The sequence below is a fragment of the Otolemur garnettii genome, unplaced genomic scaffold (genome assembly GCF_000181295.1).
Source record: "Otolemur garnettii isolate 467f Iridium unplaced genomic scaffold, OtoGar3 scaffold00001, whole genome shotgun sequence".
NCBI lineage: Eukaryota > Metazoa > Chordata > Mammalia > Primates > Galagidae > Otolemur > Otolemur garnettii.
Window position 1 is genome coordinate 54,134,435 of NW_003852396.1, and position 20,384 is coordinate 54,154,818.

General features: G+C 38.1%; 1 protein-coding gene across 1 annotated transcript in view; it reads right to left on the bottom strand.

Annotated features, from left to right (window-relative positions):
- Positions 1–6,182: 6,182 nt before the first annotated feature.
- The window catches only part of SLC5A12 (solute carrier family 5 member 12), a 51,164-nt gene continuing 36,962 nt past the window's right edge, over positions 6,183–20,384 (bottom strand). The window contains exons 11-15 of the mRNA XM_003781190.2: positions 17,181–17,267; positions 14,419–14,585; positions 13,117–13,220; positions 8,648–8,775; positions 6,183–6,364 (exon numbers count right to left, since the gene is read on the bottom strand). Of these exons, the coding sequence (XP_003781238.1) occupies positions 6,215–6,364; positions 8,648–8,775; positions 13,117–13,220; positions 14,419–14,585; positions 17,181–17,267 (636 nt within the window). The 3' untranslated portion in view covers positions 6,183–6,214. The remainder of the gene's footprint in view (positions 6,365–8,647; positions 8,776–13,116; positions 13,221–14,418; positions 14,586–17,180; positions 17,268–20,384) is intronic.

The following is a 20,384-nucleotide window of genomic DNA, read 5'->3' on the forward strand; positions in this document are numbered from 1 at the left end:
CCAAAGGGGAGATTATTGAGCTTTAGTTTGAATCATATTTTTTTTCTTTTTGTAAACATGAAACAAAGTTTATTGAGGAAGAGAAAAGCAGGCTTACAGAGTAAGAAAGCTTACAAAATGGGACACATTCACCATAGACAGCAAACACGCCTCCATTGATTGCCAGGGCAAGTAGGCAAAGAGGCCTGGCTTGAATGGTTGATCAGCCCAGGTTCCCGCTAACTAGGACTGATGTCTTTTAGTGGTGATAAATTACCTTCCACTGAACTTGCCATCCAGCTTAATCTGAAATACACACCGTATTTGCTGGCTTGTTTCTGGAGAGCACAGCATTCTAGCTCCTGCATCCTAGCCACATCCACATTAAGACATCTTTATCAGGAGTTAAAATGAAAGTAGACAGGTATGGCAAAGAAGATTCTCATGAGACCAGATCCAATTTCTGGTACCATCAAAGTCTGCCCTCAATGAGAAGAAGCCTATAACTTCAATCTTACTGCCTCTGACTTGACCAGTATGTGCTTCTCTGTACAATTCTCTTTAGAGCGACCACGTTCAGCTGCCCTGAGGTGGGAACCTTCCTTATGCTAAACAGCTGTGTGGATACCATTTTCAGCCTTTTCCTAAGAAAGCAGGGGGTGAGATTTTCAAGCACAGACATGTATTGACTTTCTCAGAATGCTTTCCCATCTTAATTCATTCTTTATGGAAAAAAGCATTGTCTCTGTTCTCTTTTATAGAAAGCAAAACTTTCTAAATTATTAATTGAAAAACAAATTCTTACGAGATCTATTGAGATATTCCCCAAAAAACAGTTGCCATGCTGGTGGTAGTCACCTGGGGGTACACAAGCTGCCTGAGTACCATTACAATCGTGGTACATGCAATTCAACTTTGCCAGTAAATTCTTTAGGCCAAATTTAATGTTTTCTTTTCTTTCTTTTGAGACAGAGTTTCACTTTGTCACCCTCTGTAGAGTGCTGTGATGTCATAGTTCACAGAAACTTTAAACTCTTGGGCTCATGTGATTCTCTTGCCTCAGCTTCCTGAGTAGCTGGGACTGTAGGGACATGCCACAGTGCCCAGCTATTTTTAGAGATGGGTCTCGTTCTTGTTTAGGCTGGTCTCAAACTCAAGCAAGCCACCTGCCTTGGCCTCCCAAAGTGCAGGGATTACAGGTGTGAGCCGCTGTACCTGACCTTGAATATGTTTTCCAACAAGTAGTATGAAGGGAATTTTCCCAGTGATTTTTACCCCGTACATTTTTCTTGATTTTCTTCTTTAATGAGAAAAGAGATTGAGTGGGCAGAAAAATCTGATGTCAAGGATCATTTTAGAAACTGTTTAGAAGATGGTGGAGACAATTTATATAGACTTTTCTACCTAAGCAGCATGTCTGCACTGCAGAACTTGCCGAAGTCCCCGCTGGGAATCATCCTGCCTTCTCTCGGAATAAAAAACGAACTGCTGGTTCCTGTTCAGATCACCCTTAACCCTCAGAAGAAATGAAGGGTTTTTCCTCCCTTTATTTAAATCTATTTAAAGATTTATAAAGCTAGATCTGGTAAGCTTTGATTTAGGTAACAACTGTGGCCAAACAGTAATTTTCAGTGTTGAAACTGAATATGCCCTTAAAAGGTCACACAATTCTGTCTTCCTAGGATTTGTGTCCATGGGCCTCTATGTTATGCTTCTCCAGGTAAGAAAAAATGATTATAGTCCTGTAATTGGGAAAAGAATTTGTGGCCAACCAAAGGAGATAGAGTGGATTTCTCCAATCATTTGATTCTCTTTCTTGAAGAAATTGGGTTGCCACTATAGATTTAGACAGATGATTATAAATGTTGATTTTATTTTACTTTTTAGTGTATATGGTTCCCTGCAAATCTTTTAAAAAAATGCCGTGTATTGAATATTGTTAATCATTAATCATTCCTTCCAATGTCTCAGGACATTTTACCCAGTGTTCGTTTCTTGATTCCCTTCTGTAAGTGAGAAAAGAGGCTGTAAAAATAGGCTGAATCAATTTTTATGAAAATGGCCTATATGTCAGCGTTATTGAAAGTAGTGAACAATAAAGATAAATAAACTTTGGTAATATATGGGGCGGGTATAAGGTCCGCGTCCGGTTTTAAATTGCACATGAACTTTACGGCCACCCCGTGTATTTCAAATCAGTTAATAGCATCGCCTAATGGTCTACAAATTCAGCATAACTATATTATACTGCCAATTTTTAAAAGAAGCAGTTTAGGGATTTCCAATTCATTTCCATATATGGCAATTACATTAGGACATTCGACTACAAGAAATTATTTTAGCTTCTAAAATGCGTCAAAAGCAGATTCTTTAAGTGAAAGTAGGTGTTCCAAGCACCTGTGTACACACTTGCTTTTATATCTTAAGACACAGATGAAGTTTTTCTGAAAATTCCTGAGAACAGATAAAGATCCACAGATGATATCACCATTATACATAACATATTATTTTTCTTTATTTATAGTAACCTATTTTATTGAGTTATAAAATTCTTGAAATTTTTACTTCTCTGTGTGTGTGTGTGTGTGTGTGTGTGTGTGTGTAGCACTGGGTAGACAAAACATTACAGGCCCTAACTGACATACTACTTAAAAGGAAGCCATGTTATTATATAATAGAGAATACCTTAATTTGACATATGTTTACTTGGTCATCTGGTAAACTTGCCTTAATCTCTAAAGTTTAGATAGAAGATTTTAGGGTACATGATTATCTTCCATCCCACACCTAACCTTGTGGAGAATACTCACATTGATCATTCTAATGTACCTCAATCAGAACTTATTTTTCAAAGAAGTCAAATAATAATATATTTTAATCATAATCTATACTCATGTACAGGCATTTTCCCTAATATGAATTAGTTATATAAACCCAATGTTAAATTTAAATGTAGTACAGGGTACTAAAATTATAAAGCGGCACAAAATTTTGGAAATATAAAAACTTCATATTAAATTCCTACTGATAGAAATGTCATTCTCAATGAACATTTTCTTTCATAGTGTAAGATTATTGTTCTAATTTGTGTTGAGGGCCTGACGCTTAAGCCAAACATGAATAAGCTTAGCTCTGTCCTCTGAAGATGGCTATTTCAAACACCAGAATGCAGTGTTGGAAAAATGGCTTATGAGTGTTTGTTATTCCCATAGGTGTTTGCAAATCATATTGATTTGATCAAGTCATTGGAACAGGAAAAGAAATTATAGTATTAACTCTTTGAAAGAATTATAAATTGAAAATAATCCATTAGGTGATTTAGTAACAATAAGGAATTATACTTGATATAGTTTTGCACCATTATAATTTATGCTATTGACAATATCCATTGAATTTTATTTGTTTGGAAATGGGGCATACTATAAGGTTATTAATGCTGCATAAAAGTGTTTAACTAGAGTAAACCTAGCTAATTTGCAATATGAAATTGAGCTCATAAGACTTTTAAATATACAAATACACCTGTACAACTATAATTTATGTAATTTTTAAATAATTTATTTCTAAGGGAATAATTATAAGGAGACACCCCAATTTTTTCTATGTATCCTCTTTGTAAAATCATTTGATTATGATTACAGTAGAATAAATATATTTCAATAATATTCTCTTTAAATACTGTTTGAAAGCCACCCGGCCTGTAGTTTTTTCTTATGTTTCTTTTTAAAATGAAATGGTAAAATCCCATAAAGTCACAAAATAGTAAAATTAATATTTAGCAATATTACTTAACTTAAACAGACGAAAAAGCCTCCCCTTCTGTTGCTGTTTAGAGAATCACAGTTTCTTTTAAATATGCATTGAATCATAAAGTAGGCTGAGATGCTGGTTACCAAGGTTCACATGTAATACTTAGTAAATTACAGATCTGAATATTGCATTTTCAGGAAGAAACTTATTTGTCACTATAACAGTAGTTTTCTCTTTTTTTCAAGAATTAATAACCGTTAAAAATGTATTCTCCAAAAAATAATATTTTACTTAAACTTTGACATTAAAAAGCTACTGTTTGGAAATTCAAGGCATGATTTTTAATTTACACTTATGTTGATCTTATTATCTCTAATTTTCAAAGTATTTCAGCAGTACTTGTTCTAAGCTAATGTCTTAGCGGTTCTGAAGAGAAATAGTGAAACAATTCAAGTTAAAGTGAACCAAATTTTCTTCACATATTGCAAAGTAAATATTAAGTGTTGGACATAGACCAATCACTTTATATGATTTACCTCTGTTAATCCTCATAATTACCTGATTAAATAGGGAAATCTTTTACTCCTTTTCATTGGTGAATAATTGAGATTTAAAAAGTCGTGATCCAAATTACCTAGATTTGTGTCAGAACTTACATTTGGACCTACGTCATTTAACTCCAATCCCTCACTTCAGTCAATAGCTGTTGTATTTTGTTCTTCAAATGGTGACAACCAGAATGTCATCCCATCAAAATAAATTCATTCAAACTGAGTGAAGGAGGCATTGAGATAATTCTGATATCTGTGATTGTGCATTGAATTACAGGGGCTGCCATCAAGTTTGGCACATTTTAGGCATTCTAGGAAGTCGTCATTCATAGTTTTATCTCAATAAACAGCTGCAAGTTCAATGCACTTCCATACTGCACCAGTGACCTTGACACACTCTGAGCTGACGTTCCTAGGGAAGCATGAGGGTGACGGAGAAATGCTGTCACTAAGGAGGTGACTCTATCAGCGTGCATGTCACAGCTCCCTTCTGCTTCCCCACACCACACACATGGTTTTGATACACTGTAGCAGATCGCTTCCCTGAGGATTCCCGTCTGCTCTCTGCCTGAAGCCTGGGGTATTTCATGCCTGTTCAATTAAGAAAAATGGAAGGAATCTCTATACTGACATCTAAAATCTCTGGGAATATCACCTCCTACTGTCGTAGACTCTGTTACACTTGAGAAGGGGAAGGCAAGGCTGTTTTTAAGATAATATGAGTATCTTCCAGTTGTATAGTATTTTGGTAATGTTCCAATTAAGAGATGTTCCAATTAAGAGATGTTCCAATTTGACCCCAATTAGGGTCTCAAAAAGAACAAGGATCCTAAAACTCTCTAGGTGAAGTTTTGACCCAGTGAAATGTTTTTAGAATAATTTTTGAGTGAAATGAAAAATTATATGACATATTTTATTCTTTACAATTTTAAGTGAAAAGTAACAATTGTGAAAAGATTTCCAAGTTATATATACATACTTATGTACACACACATATATATCACTATACATATATATACACACACACATATCTAATGCCTACTGTTAATCTAATTTGCATCCTCAGGGTTACTTTTGTTTGCTTTTCTTTCCTTCCATAAGGCATTAACAAAGTCAGTTAGGTTTGGTCCAGATTTCAGTATTCACTATGTGTGTGTGTGCGTGTGTGTGTGTACAAATAAATTTGTAGAAATGTACAGAATCATTTGGAAAATAATCGTACCTCTGAATTTGCAAATCCTTAGATGAACAGCTGAATTAGCTTTTCTGGACTTCACAAAAGTGTTCCTAGAAATTCTGTTCTTTCTTGCTTGCTCCCATTAGCCACACATACCAGTCTCTCCTCTGTGCTTAGCAGAATAATGTTTAATGATTAATGAGGAAAGTTAACAACAGTATCAGTGAGGGGATGTTAATGGCAGGTAAGTGTTCCAATTGCAGCTGCAGGATTGGGGGTGAGGCGGCAGGGCAGGTGCATGAAATGTGTCTACATACATGTGAGGTACGATGTGGGGGGTGAATGCCATTCACCTGTTTAAAAATAGCAGCAGAGGAGCATTTAACACTCACATTCCCTTTCCCCATCTGCCTTTAAACTCCAGTATATTCTGATGGTTGAAAAACTAAGAACATGGAGACTCTGAAATTTAACATGACACAAAGCAAAGAGATGCGATCCCTTGCAGGGTGATGAAATCCAGCCCTAAGGTATTCAAGAAGGAAGTAGTCAGGAACATTAGGGGCCGGAATGTTTTTGTAACCTGAAACTTGAGGTTTTCCAAGGAATATCCTGAGAAACAGCCATTTGGTTTGTAGTTCTAAGTAGGTATAAATAGACACTGGACATCCTTGTCTTCTAGCAATGGCGACTACCCAGTTTACTAAACAACAGGTACGTGGAGTACGTGTGTGGGCACGTGCATAAATAGATCGTCTTAAAAAGGAGTAATCTGGAATGCCATATTTTTGTAGCTTTTGTCCTTGGGATCATAGCCTGGAACATGGCCCAGGCTTTCTCTTCTGAGTCCGTTCTGTAAGACAGATTCAGCTTCTTGTTTCCAGGCGCTGTCATTCTCAAGGTTTTCCTGAGGAAAGTGGAAAATCACACAGTAACAAGACAGTCTTGAAGTATCCCAAGTAAAGAGGAAGGAATCTCACTTGGGCCTTCCCTTCAGAAAGGATACATAAGTACAAGAGAAGTACAAACAACTCTGACCCAAGACGCTTCCTAATTGGTAACTTTGATAATCCACATGGGTCCAATTTCTAATGATAACAACAAAAAGAATAATTTGTTGAGCATTTACAATATGTTTTATGTTGCATGAAGAACTTTATACATTTCCCATAGAACACAGAAATCCTGTGAGATCGTATTAATGCCTTACAGGAAGACACAAGCCTAGGTCTCAGATGGTGGTGGCCCCCTTCCAACCTATGAATAGAAATGTCTCTTGATAACTAGGGCACCTGTATGCAAATTCCCCTGGAGACTGTTCAACATTATTTTTTTGCAAAGGAGCCCAACAGTGACATACTATTTCCTCCCACTCTTAACTCCGCCTTGAAAACAGGCTGCCTGCATCAGCAGAATTTATTCCAGGAAAGTCTTGCCCAGGAAGATGAGTATGTAAACCAATAAATAATTGGATCTATTGTTTCTAGAACTTCCTCAAAATTTACTAATAAAACTATATATATACACAAACAATAACAATCAGATATAACCAGATGTCTTCTCACTAAAGTAACAAATTGGCCACCCGGGTGAACAGTCCCCTTCTCAGAAGTATAGATTGTTCAATGGGGCAAACTCCTTGCTTATCAACCACTATTTACTTACAAAGAATGACTTCAGGACCCTTACCCAGCTGAGTTCTCCAATTTTAAACTTTTACATCACAGTTTTGCCCAGTACCAAGGAGCACCTTGAATTTAAAGATCTTCCCTTAATCACTTTAGCTCCAAACCCTCTAGATATCTGCACCTAGCCTTCCATCTGAGCCTCTGCCAAGGTAGTGCTTTCACCTGCCCCAGTAAAAGTGTTAATTCAGATTTATGTCACACATGCTCTTTAGGTGCTTTCTGGGAGGACAGCCCCAACAACTCAGAAATATATGCATTAATGTACACAGCTATGATATGATTTTAAAAAAAAAGAAAGAAAATTCAGGAATTAATCCCTCCATCAAAATCAAAGTACATACTGACTTGGTATAAACAGGTACCATATTTCAAATATAAAATCTCCTTATATTCTAAAAATAAAAAAAGAAAGAAAGAAAGAAAAGAAATACATGTGATGTGACAAGGGTTAGGAGTCCCTTTCCCAGAGTCCTAAAAGAATAAAATGGGACTAAAAGAGTGAAAATAAGTTTGAACTAATAAAACAAATAAAATAACACTCTTGCCCCTGATCCAGCTGGGAGGATAGACACTGATAAGACCAGGTATAAACTTAAGGGGGAAATATTCCTTCTCCCAATGTCCTGCAGTTATGAAATTCCACAGAAACCCTTTGAGGGATTATTGCATGATGCTCCTCCAGATAGCTTGTTTTTCCTTTTCCTCTTCCCTAGACCCCTCAGAATCCTTCCGAGAGAGCCCAAACCTTTTAAAAGACATGCCTATCTTCCCTCTGGGGAAGGGTGGCATTCTCCAGTTCCACCGCACCAAGCCAGCAATTCTGTCTGACTGCAGGCTGGTCCTTGGTGATTTTTGGCAGAGAAGACCTCAGTAGCACTTGCGAATGTCCCTAGTCCTGCCTGACCACACTGTGGTGGGAGAGAGCGAGCTGTGGGATGGTAGCGGGGGAGTTAGAAAGTTAGGGGTATCTGCTGCTTCTTTGCCTATAAATTCCCTCAGTGAAGCATACTTTATATTTACACCCCATGGAACTATACTCCTTGTTGCTCTGTGTAATTCCCCCCACTACTTCTCAGATAAGAAAGGCTGAAGTTCAGAGAAGTTAAGTAGTTTACTCAGGACAGTAAGTCATGGAACCTGGCTAAAGCCCAGGGCTGTCTGACCCTAAAGCTTATGCTTTTAAGCATTATAGTAGTCAGTGCCCCCTATTCTGTTCCCTTTTTATTATTCATTTTTATATTTCTCCAAGAATTTGCCTTCACAGGGGTTAAAAGGAACTTTGGAAATGGATCATTTGCCAAGCCAACAACTCAGCCCCCAAATACTTTCACCTGTCTGCGTATTTGTTCAAAACTAGCTGGTGTGATTGACAGCCAGATTCTTTCCAGTTGTAACACTCAGCGCCTTCCCTCCCCACAAGCCCACCCTTGAAGCTGGTTCAAATGGTCCGTGAAAGGGGAGTCAGTACAGTAGGTATTTTAGAAGCACAAACATCAGCTCACCTGCTCTGTCCCACTGTCGTGCTGAACTCCACACCAGCACAGTCTTTTGTATTTCTTAGACCAAAAGCAAAACAAATTGCAAACTGGCCTAATTAACAGTGGTTGAATATTCTCCCCTCTTTCATGACCTATAAACAAAAGAAGAAATGGATTAGGTGGTTGCAGGCAGGCCTCCTTCAGGGATGTAAACATTGTCAACTTGAGCACTAGCTTCCTTTTTAGAGTGAGGATGAAAAACGTCCTGACTGGTTCACAAACAGCAATTGCGTGGCTGTGCGCCCGAAGGGGCAGGAGTCAGTATTTAGACATCCACAAATTGTCAGATTAGGCGAGTTCATGGCTGTGGAGTTAAACAGAGAAAACGTACTTATTTTTTTCCGTATGTATCATGGAAAACTCTACCAATATGCTCCACAGCCCAACAAAAGGGATAGCAGGAATTATATAATTTCTTCCTTTCAAAAGCTCTCATTTCTTAGCCAAATCAGATATATTCAAGATCATCTAAGTTGGTATTTGTGAAATGAGTCAGTGAATTTTGACTGTTTCTTCTTCCTTTCGTCCTGCTATCTTGGACAAGTAATACCCTCATGCTCCTCCCAGCTGCTCTAGACCTTCATCACACCTCCTTCTGCTATCCTGAAAACACACCTGTTTAATATCACATTCTTTCAAATCCTGCAGTGGAACAAGACTCACACTGACATTCCAGCTGAGATTTAGAGGGTGGCGATGTTTCTGGTCCCAGAACCTTTGCAAATCTGGCGTCATGATGACTATTCACTGATAGTCAATCTCATTCCACGCTAGTCATTAATCTGATAGCCAGGTTAGTCTAAAAGTCCCTGGAGGGAGTGCTGGAGCACCGGTTACACAACTGATCAACTTCCTCCCTATGTGCCTGACACTGTGTCCATCCACAAGCTTTTTCTCAAATTTCTATCTAGAAACAAACAACAAAAAAATGTAGATTCTTGAAGTTTCAAATTGAAATTAAAGTAATATATTTAATGTATTCCCTGGTATTATATCTCCCAGACAAAAGAAAAATACTTGACCAAAGAGAATTCTACCATTACTATTGAAAATATTGATCAGTTAGTATCGTCTACATACTAGGCACATTGCACATAGCTTATCTTTAATTTCAGTAAGTAGGAAGGCATCATTATTCTCATTTAATGGATAAGAAAATGATTACCTTTTCCATGCTCTAGTAAGTGATGGGGACATATGTGATCTTAGCACCTGTAACTCAACATTTGCCTTCATATGTGTCTGTGTGTGGATGGGGAAGGAAAGATTACAAAACCTCAAACTTCTACACAAGAGAAACTCTGAATTAGAATTTAAGAATCAGAATTTGTTTGGGGACAAAACCATTTCAGGGTTTCAAACAGAGAAAACTTTCGTATCTGAATGGATCAAAAAAAATATCAAACACTCCAACAGACGATGCATATCTATTATCTCTAAGAACAGGGCCTGAGATTTGCTAAGAAGGAAAGAATTCTGCTTCATGGGGATTTACATTGCTTCCTTCTATGGAAAAAAAAAAAATGACTTTGGGAGATAGTAGACAATAAAACAAAGCAGAGGGCTGTCGTTCTCAGAGGCAGAAAAGTTAAAAATGAAAATGCAACTCAGCTTCCCAAACTGGAAGCTCTACAGTCTACAGAGTCTACAGTCCCTTTGATGAGCAAGACCATGGAGGTTGAATATCAACAAGTTGTTGAGAAAACCAGTTGAGACCAGGTTTATCACAAGACTATGGGACTCTGGACATATCATGTGAAAAAGAAGAAGGTGATACCATTTCCTGTAGAGAAAGAGTTGGTTTTTCCTAAGGAAAAAATGAGTTCAGGTTTGAAAAGAAAATGCAGTAGCAAGTTTGGGTGAATCTGAAGAAGGTTCCCAACCTCTGACTAATAACAAAGTACTAATTCTACTTGCAGAAGTGCAGCCCGTAATAGAATCTATCCCTTACTTGTCCCTTCTACTGGACCCCCTTCTGCAAGGAACAAACCCCAAAGCCCTATGCGGGAGCCCTGAATAAGAGACATAGGCTTAAATTGGAAGTCAGGAAAGCCAGGATAGGAGTGGGAAGGATTCGATGGGGAGCATAACATTTAAGAAGCCTAGGAGTAAAAATATCCATGAAGTTCCAGCAGAGAAAGGTGCGTATGTGTCTATGTGTTATCTTTGTATGACAGTGGAGAGAGAGAATGAAGGTAGGTCACAGACAAGAATCAGAAATCAGAATTGCATTAGGTTTCTCCGCAGCCAACTGAAATCTAGATGACGACTGAGCTACAGTACATCATCATAGAGACCTACACAATTTCCGACTATTTAGAAAGTAAATTTTTCTGACAAGGTCAATGATCCAAACCAAAGATTCAAAATTTTTCTTTTTTTTCCTGTCAAGGTCTACATAGTAAATAGTTTATTCTTTGTTGGACAGAAAGGTCAGAAGGTCTCTGCTGCAACTATCCAATTCCGCCTTTGCAGAGTGAATCAGCCGTAGTCAATAATAAGTGGAGGAGGATGGTGTGTTTCTATCAAGTTAAAAAAGAACAGTGGTAAGCCAGATTTAATCTTATGTTTTTGAACCTGGATCTAAAAAATAATGGGCTAATCAGTAAATGCTTTATAGCTGAGACCTGAAGCTTGGTGATAAATGACAAAAAATAATTGGTAAGATTCAGATGAGTATGGACCACTATACTCTGACATATGTAAGTCACATGTCTTTGAGGGGCAAGCTTATCTGAAGGAAGCAAAATTGAAATCATCACCTATCAAGACCAAGCAAGAGGAAGATAAAACATGACACAGGAAGAGTAGACCCATAACAGGTGTCTACGCATCCTTGCTGGCACTGTTCTACCTTTAAACATTTTATAACATTTTTAAAAGTTTCAGTGGGCATTGTGAAGGTTTGTGAAAGCTCCATAGTGATGGAACCCGAAGGCATTAGGTTATCAGTAGGACCTTACTTGGAGGACAGGTACCAGCAGGCCAGAACACATTGTGGCCAGGTTCAGTAATGTTTCCACAGACTTTGAGGCATGACTAGGCTCTGACACAGTGTCCACTTTTGGTCTTGAGGATATCTTACTATGACTTAAGTCACTCGAAGAAAAGGAAAATATAGAGATTGATACCAGGACAGTTGCTCGTGCTCAAGATGCCAAATCGTTTTCAATCCAGATGTAACCTAAGTGCTGCTGCCTTCAACATGGGAATATGCCAACTCTGATGCATATCTGGAAAATGGGCCACCTGGCAAGGTGCAGGATTTCATGTACACATATGTCTTTCTTTGGAAGGAAATATTCAGGCAGCTGAAACTTCGGCTCTCGTCTACCTGGTAACTGGTCACTGCACTGATATCCCAACTTGTGACCCACTAGCATCAAGGAAGCCTCCAAAGTGGTCAGGGTCCTGAGGCAAAATCTAAACAAAATGAATAAGTAATCTTTCATCTGACACTAGGTCCATAATGAAAAATATTTGGAGGGTTGTTATTACATCAAACACTGGGGTTATAAAATTCATTTTCTATTCTTTATCATATCCAAGATCTTTAAGATCTTAAGAATGGCTAGTGACATCATGCCCCAGACAGAAGGGCTTGGGAGCTTGTCCATAGCATTCCTAGTACACCCTCACCAGAAAGGCTGCCATTCAGGCTATCTGTTGAGTGGGAATATCGACTATCCTTGTTCATGGGCATATAAGAGAAATGGAAAAGTAGAATATTTTAATAATTTATTCGGCTGAAATGCATGGCCCATCAGGAGTCCACAGTGTAACTATTTCATCCCATTCACACCGCTACTACCAATCCCTCATGGGCTCTGACACAAAAAGAACACTGAATCCTCTGAGAGACTATGGCACAAAGTAGGGCTCATAAACACTGATGTCAGAAGTGGCTTATGGGGAAGCTGCTCAATGAAGAGAACTCCAGGACCCGACAGGAGTGGCCTCCCAAGGACAATATGGACAAAAGCAGTAGCAAGACTCCTCTCCACTTTACTAGTAAGTTAGCAAAGGCTCACATCACGAGATAGCATAATGGTGGAGGGGAAAGCTCTAGTCTCTGGCTGAGACAAGGGAAAAGTACCACTCCAAAGAATTCTACCTTATTTGTGATGGTTATACATGTACTACAGAGTATATTTCATACTCAGGCCTCTGGGTGTCACATTGACAGTCAAAGCATCTTATTTGCTTCTCATAATATATGAGAGACATCTTAATATGTTCACTATTAAAGATAATACATATAGATCATTAAGGAGATGTTTTTGTATGTCACCTTGGGGAATGTAGGCATGTCTCTCTGGTAAGAAGGCATTGTGTGATGCACCTGAAATCAAGCCAAAAGCAGACACCTAGTTCACTGATGCAGGGACTAGCCCATGTCTTCTTTGGTCCCATAGGGAAGAATTATAACTAACCTGTTATGAAGCTGATGATCACTCCTGCAATGATGCATCCCAGGCAGCCCACGGCACTGTAGTAGAGGTAGGAGAGCGAGTACCAGGAGTCAGCTACCGCGGGTCTGTGGGAGACAGCAGCACATGTCACCGGTTCCATGCCTGATCCACAGCAACGCAGAGAAATTCTCTGTGTTCATTTGACGGCCTGACATTGCTCAAAATCCCAAAGCTTAACTTTCTGCCATTTTCTTATTTAAGTTGTGTTTTATATGCCCTCAGTCCAATGCATACCTGAATTACAAATATTGCAATGCGTATGCTGAATTATAATTATTGCAAGGAGGACTATGTCTTCCATTCCTTTTATAGTATTCATTCTTGAGAGGTTCATTAAACCCAGATCTAGTGCCAGGGATGGTTACAGACATTACAGAGACAAAGATGAGAAGACCATAAATCTACCTATAGGAGCTAAAATGGACTGGTAATGCCTTGGTAGAACAGGAACAAAAGATGACGGGAGAATTTACAAAGATTGTCAAACCAAGGCTGACGTGTGAGATGCTACCTCAGCTTGTTTTTAAAAGAACAATTATTAGTTAATTGATCAAAGAGAGTATGTATGTATGTATGCATATAGATCTTATCTCACATTTGAGAAGACTCAAAACCCCAGTAGACACTAACCCACTAATTTGTGGTCAAGGGCTCTGAGAATCCAAAAAGAGACAAGTAACTAACTTGTCCAAAGACAAAGAATATGTAAATGGTGAAACCAAACTCTAAACCTAAACCCAGGTATTTCAGATTTAAAAGGTCATAGTCTTCTCGCTATACCATAGGATCTGCTGTATTTTGATATCTTTGGTCATTTGTCCCCACCTGAAATAGACAAGGAAATCCTTTGTTAAACCCTGTGTTCACAGAAGTTGATTTAGAAGCCATGGGTCACAGCAGTGCTCCTAACTCAGCTCCATCATCATTCTCTTCACTGCCTGCAAACCTTTTATTCTTTTAAGCACACTATGGTCCTTACATCCACCCACTTATTTTTTCCACCCTCCATATTTTTATATTTTGCACTTATACTACTAATTAACTTTTTTTCTAAATTCTCTTTTTTACACCTGAATAGAGAGGAATGGATACCTGCAAACTGCTGGAGTCATGCCTGGCACTCTTCAGTGCTGGGAACTACGCAGAGAGATTCTTGTAGGAGAGCACCATACATCTCCTTAGACTCCTCCCTAAAGAATGCACCTCCCTGCAGTCTAGCCACCCACCCTCTGAGACTTTGGACCATGTTTAAAGTCAGCATACCTGCTGAAGAGCGCAGGAGGTATTGTTCCCGTCAGATTGGATCGGATGCACTGGTCTGTCGATAAAGGCAAGGGCCATGTCTTAGCAGCTGGTGCAGGGTAAATGAAGGCCCCAATGGCCACCCAAAATGACAAGGTGATTCCGGTGAGAAGACCTCCTAACGCACCCTGGATGAAGAAAAACAAAAAGCTGATGAGAGATTTAGCAAAGTTGACTGTTGAAAGAATAACAAAACGAGTTCTACGTCTCAGAGATTCTAGCTGTCCACCCTAACTCTTGGCCACATATGTTGGAAACCACCCCCCTCAAATGCTTTTATTTTAATCCTCACAGTGCTGTTTCATTAGGAGAAACTCATTCCTTAAATGAAGACCATGGAGAATTTCATAGTGATCATTATATTACAGTTCGAGCAAGAATTTTTGTTCTCCCTTCAGTTTCTTCCTTTTACTTTTAAAAGATTTTAACAGCTTTTTAAAAGCTATTGAAACCTCAATTCTCAATAAAAGAGTTTTAGATTTAAGGAAAACTTCAGACGAAGGCGACAAAGCTGTGGTTTTGTCATTCTTACAATCCCATCTCTCTTCCCAAGTGCTGCGGGCAGAGTCCCCTGACGCCCAAGTTTTAGAGTTTTTTGGTTGAGTGTAAATATTAGCAACTGTATTTAGTAATCCTGTCATTTAAGGTTTATACTACAAATTTCTTGGTAAAGAGTTAGTGAAAAGGCAATGAGCTATTTATCCTGTAAGGGAGACAGACAGTTTACCAGAGACCAGGCAGGACCAGTGGAAAATAGCATCCGAGGTGTCTGGTCTGCCCTGCATAGCTGGGCTACCTTCTCTGTTCTCATCAACAACTTGATGGCGTCTCCATTTATTCAGGTTTAAAAAAAAAAGTCCTTGATAGGAGCACCAGAATGGTTTCTCTTTTGTTGTCTCAGAGCACTAAATCAATGTGTGTGATGTGAATACTTGTGCCTTTGTCTAAACCAGTGGTCTGCAAACTTCTACTGTAAGAGCCAAATAATAACCATTTTAGGATTTCTGAACCGTACCAGTTCTGTCACAAATACTCACCTCTACCCTTTTTCAGCGTAAAAGCAATCATAGGCAATATCTAAACAGGGGAGGCTGGCTATAGTCCAGTCAAATTGTATTTGTGGGTATGAAAATTTGTATTTGATGCAATATTGGTATCCTAAATAATATTGCTCTTTTGAATTTTTTTCTAACCATAGAAAAATGTCAAAACTATTTTAGCTTGCAGGTCATCCCCCAAACAGTGAGCTAACTACATGTGGATTGAGGCTTATATTTTGCTAGCCCCCTGGCCTAGTAGTAGTGAGCAAATGGATTTCAGCTGGAGGGCTAACCCTGGTTGATCCATAGCAGCTGCCTAGAAACCTGTGTTGAAACAGATTCTGAGGCTGTATCCACATTGTGTGGGAAGGAGGATTGCTCAGTGGATCAGCCACAGACAGTGACAAAGGGGATATGATACAATATTATACTACCCCCTATGTAAAACAAGGCAGCTTTCATGACTAAATATAGACCGTAATGTACTAACATAAATAACAGATTAATGTCTCTTACGTAGCTAGCCCATAGGTTTATTTTTTAATTTTTTATATTTGATTATTATGGGTACATAATAGTTGTCTATGTGATGGTTTGATAGAGTCATATAATGCGAATCAATCAAATCAGGGTACTTGGGTTATCCATAACCTCAGGCATTTATCATTTGTGTTAAAAATATTCCAGTTCCACTCTCTTAGCTGTTTTAAAATATCCCGTAACTTACCATTGATTTTTGTAGCTATAAAATTGTCTTCTCTCACATTATTCCTCTGAGGACATAAACACCTTGTCAACTCCAATACCATGGAAGTGATTAATACTGCAGGGCAGGTGAAATACCTAAATGCTCACTCCTCAGCACTCTCTTTACCTGGCCTCAAAAGACTGATCTAGATGAGAGGTCAATAGGTTCAGGTAGCCACAGAGACCAATCAGGTAGCTCAAACTTTAAGGAGTACCCTGTAGTATATACTTACAAAAGCATAAAGTTAAGTTTTCTGAAGTGTAAAGATTTTCTAAAATAAATGCATAAGCATGTAAGAATGGCAATTTTGCTAGATTGAGAAAATCATATTTTATCAGTTTTAAAAGTGTGATTTTTTTATTTTTCCAAATAAATGATGATTCTGATTTATAGCTACTGCACAGTCAAGAAACCAATATTTACTTGAACATACACTACCAGCCCAGCAACGTGAGGAAAATCCAGCTATCAAAATATTCCTGGCTTGTTCCTTCTCCCCTATACAAATTAGTTAATTCATTTAATAAAGTGAGTCATAACTTTTGGTAATTATACATAGAAAAATGAAATTCATATTTTTTAATTTGAATTTTCAAAATTGCATTTCAACTAACCTGTTCCTGAATCCAGGATCTATGTTTAAAGTTCATTTTGTGAGCCCTGAATTTGGAGAGACTCAATTTAAACCTTCAAGACTTAGTTCTGATGGCTCAACATATGGTAGTTCATGACTACCTCTTCCTGTCTTTGCTTTCTGCTTCTAAGAAGACTTCGCTGTATTCAGTTAGAGGAGGACTCAGGTTCTGTTTAATTCTACCAGGGATTCTTTTCCTGGCAAAGACAAATGGCCTTTCAAAACAGGAGTGAGAACACAGAGAAAATGCTTAGGGTCTAGGCTTAGCTGGGAACTGTGAAGAGGGGTGAGGGATCCTTACCTTCCAGTTCACAAAAGGGAATATGATTCCCAGAGAGAATAAACCCAGCATTGGTCCCCCACACATTCCATGGATGCTGAGGGCGGCCTGTGGGACAAAGCAGAGCGGATGAGCTCCCTAACTCCACTGCACCTATAGTCTACAATCCCCACCCCTCCCTTGGATCTGAGATGAATTCTAATATTAGTCCTAACTGTACCATGTATTAATCACGTGCTTTCTATAAGTAATTTCTCAATTCTGAGCTCAGTGATAAGCATTGCATTAACAAAAATGTACACACACAAGGAAACACATAAACATAAATTTGTCTATGGGGATGTGTGTCTACATATACAGAGGGTTTTCCAAAAATGTATACACACTTTAAGAAAGGAAAAAACTGTAAAAAATACCCAATATTTACCAATAACAAAAGATGAATACAAGTCACTTTTGAGCACCTCTTGTAATTGCAGAAGTCAAACATGACTTGAGTATTACAATTTTAGTACAGTTTTTTCCTTTTATTTTTGGAGACAGAGTCTCACTTTGTCACCCTTAGTAGAATGCCACAGAGGCACAGCTCCCAGCAACTTCAAAGTGAGTAGCTGGGACTATAGGCACCTGCCACAATGCCCATTTTATTTTTAGAGAGGGGGTCTCACTCTTTCTCAGGTTGGTCTCGAACTCCTGAGCTCAAGCAGTCCACCCACCTCAGAATTTTTCCTTTCTTACAGTTTTTGGACACCCTCTGTGGTAGTGTGTGTATATGTAAATGTGGATAGTGGAAATATAGATAACTTGGAATTGGCAGGAAGTTCAAGTAAAACTTATTGATTTATTTATATTCTCTGGCTTATCAAAAAGCTTTTTTATTATGTACCAAGGAAATACATCTACAGTTTATGTTCCACGTATGACTCAGCTAATCAGCTGTTATAATTCACTTTGAATAATCCCAACATTTTGGTAATAGTAACTGTCTATTACCAAATCCCTGTCACCCTACACAGGACACCTCCAAGGTACAGAAGCATTAGATTGAGACTTTGTGGAGAGGCCATCAGACACTTCATATCCAATTTTGTCCCCTCTTCATACTTACGGCTTTATCTTTTTTGAACATTAAGGGAGCTTGACAAATTTATTTCCATATCTCTCTTTGATTAAATTAATTTTTTTTTCTAATCTAAAGACTTGTACCTCGTCCTTCCAACAGGAGTGAGAATATACCTGCACTGACAGGTATGCCAGTGAGCATGTGCACAGGTATCCACACACGTACCTACAACCATTGCACGTGCTTACAGACACACAAAACTACTTTCAGTACAGCCCTCACTAGTTCCATTGATTCAACTACAAGACTTTTTATTCAAGGACCTTGGATTAGAGTACTCTAAATATCTTACATAAATCTCATGTTTGTTGGGCACCACCTAGGCACTAGCTGGGAAAGATAAACTACCAAGGCACTCTAGAAAAATGGACTTCATTTCAATACTCACAGTTACCCGGTTTAATAGGTACCACTAGTTGAATTTTATAGATTCAAAAAACTGACAGAAAACATATTAAGGGTTTGTTTCCATTCAGAAAGTGGCAGAAGTATGATATGAATTCACTTTTTTTTTTTTTAGCTCTAAAACCAATATTGTCTCTTCTAAAAGCAGTTAAAAAGTCAAGAACATAGAACACTATAATGTCTTCCTTCTTTTGTTTAAAGGTATAGATTTTGAAAGTTTCTTGCTAAAAATCAGAATATTTGGATTCTAATTACAGCCCTATGTATATAACTAGGATTTGGTAAACGTCCTATTATTAGCTCACAATCCTTAAATGTCATAGTCTTCTTTCTCTATAAAAAATAAAGTTACAGGACCTAGCGGTTCAAATATCCTCCAACTGTAGTTTTTCATTGAGAAAGATGAGCTGCAGTGAATTGTTTATAACTGGTATTCCAGGTCAGCTTTAGAGAACTCTATGTTTCACATTCTTGACAAGATGAAGGCAGATTCTCTTTTTCTCCTAGAATGGATACTTAAATTAATATTCCTGAAAATTCCTCTGACAATTCATAGCATTAATTCACAGCTTCATAGGTAGCTGACTTTGGAAGCTAATTTACTAGTGATTATATAAGAGAGTCAATAAGTTAGCAAAAGTGATTTTATCTTCCCTCTTGGGAGGAAGAACTTGAAACTTTCTGCAAAGTCATTAGCCAATATACTTTAGAAAAAAAGAAAACCTTCACATGATCAAAGGTGGGAGAGGAATCCAAGATTTTCTGGTTTTAAAAATATATGTCTCTGTATTTAATTTTTACCTTTCCTTTTATTGGCATTAAGCATGTGTAACTGGAGGACTTAAAGCTCATTTGTTTCATCCTCTTCCCAATGCCCACTTACTAAGCTACTCCTGCAACTAGAAGACAATGACATTGTGCTTTGGGGTTGGGTTGTTTATGGGACTGGGGCAAGATATTCAACCTTGGTGAACCATAGTGTTCTTACCTGTCAAGCCAGAATCATCATATGTGCTTCCTGGTTTTGTATGTATATTTAAATTTTGGTTAGTATTAAATGTAGAATCTAAGAGAAAGCTCAGAATGTGTGTGCACTGTGGAGCATATTATATGGGTTCCAAAATGTTGACTATTACTATTATTGCCTTATTATTAATTCTATTAACTACCCCATCAGTGAGCTCTGATTCCTGAGACATGCCATTTGATTGTTGAACTTTTTGATATCTAAAAAGTTTTTCTTTAAGTTGAGATAAAAAACTTAATGACCCAGATATCATTAACAGCTCTTAGAAAAATTAGCTGATTGTCAAGAAGAACCTAACTAACAAATCAGTATTGAGTACACATGATACTTTACTACAGAGAATATTTTCCAAACTCACCCAGGTAAATACAAAAGATGTAAAGTCTCCATTTTTATTGGCTGAGTAGCATTTCATGGCATACATATACCACAGTAGATGAATAACTACAGGCCCAGAGGAGAGAAAAACAAAAAATTCAAGAAGAGGGGAAGGAAGAGGGGGTAGAGAGTTTGGTAGGCTCTGACCTAGTAGGTATAATGTAGGAGCATAGGGCACACCTTCTGGGTGAAGGACCCAACTACCTCTCAGAATTTACTCAGAAAATACAACCAATGTAACCTGATCATATGTATCCTTATATTAATCCAAAACTTAAAAAATAAAAAACAA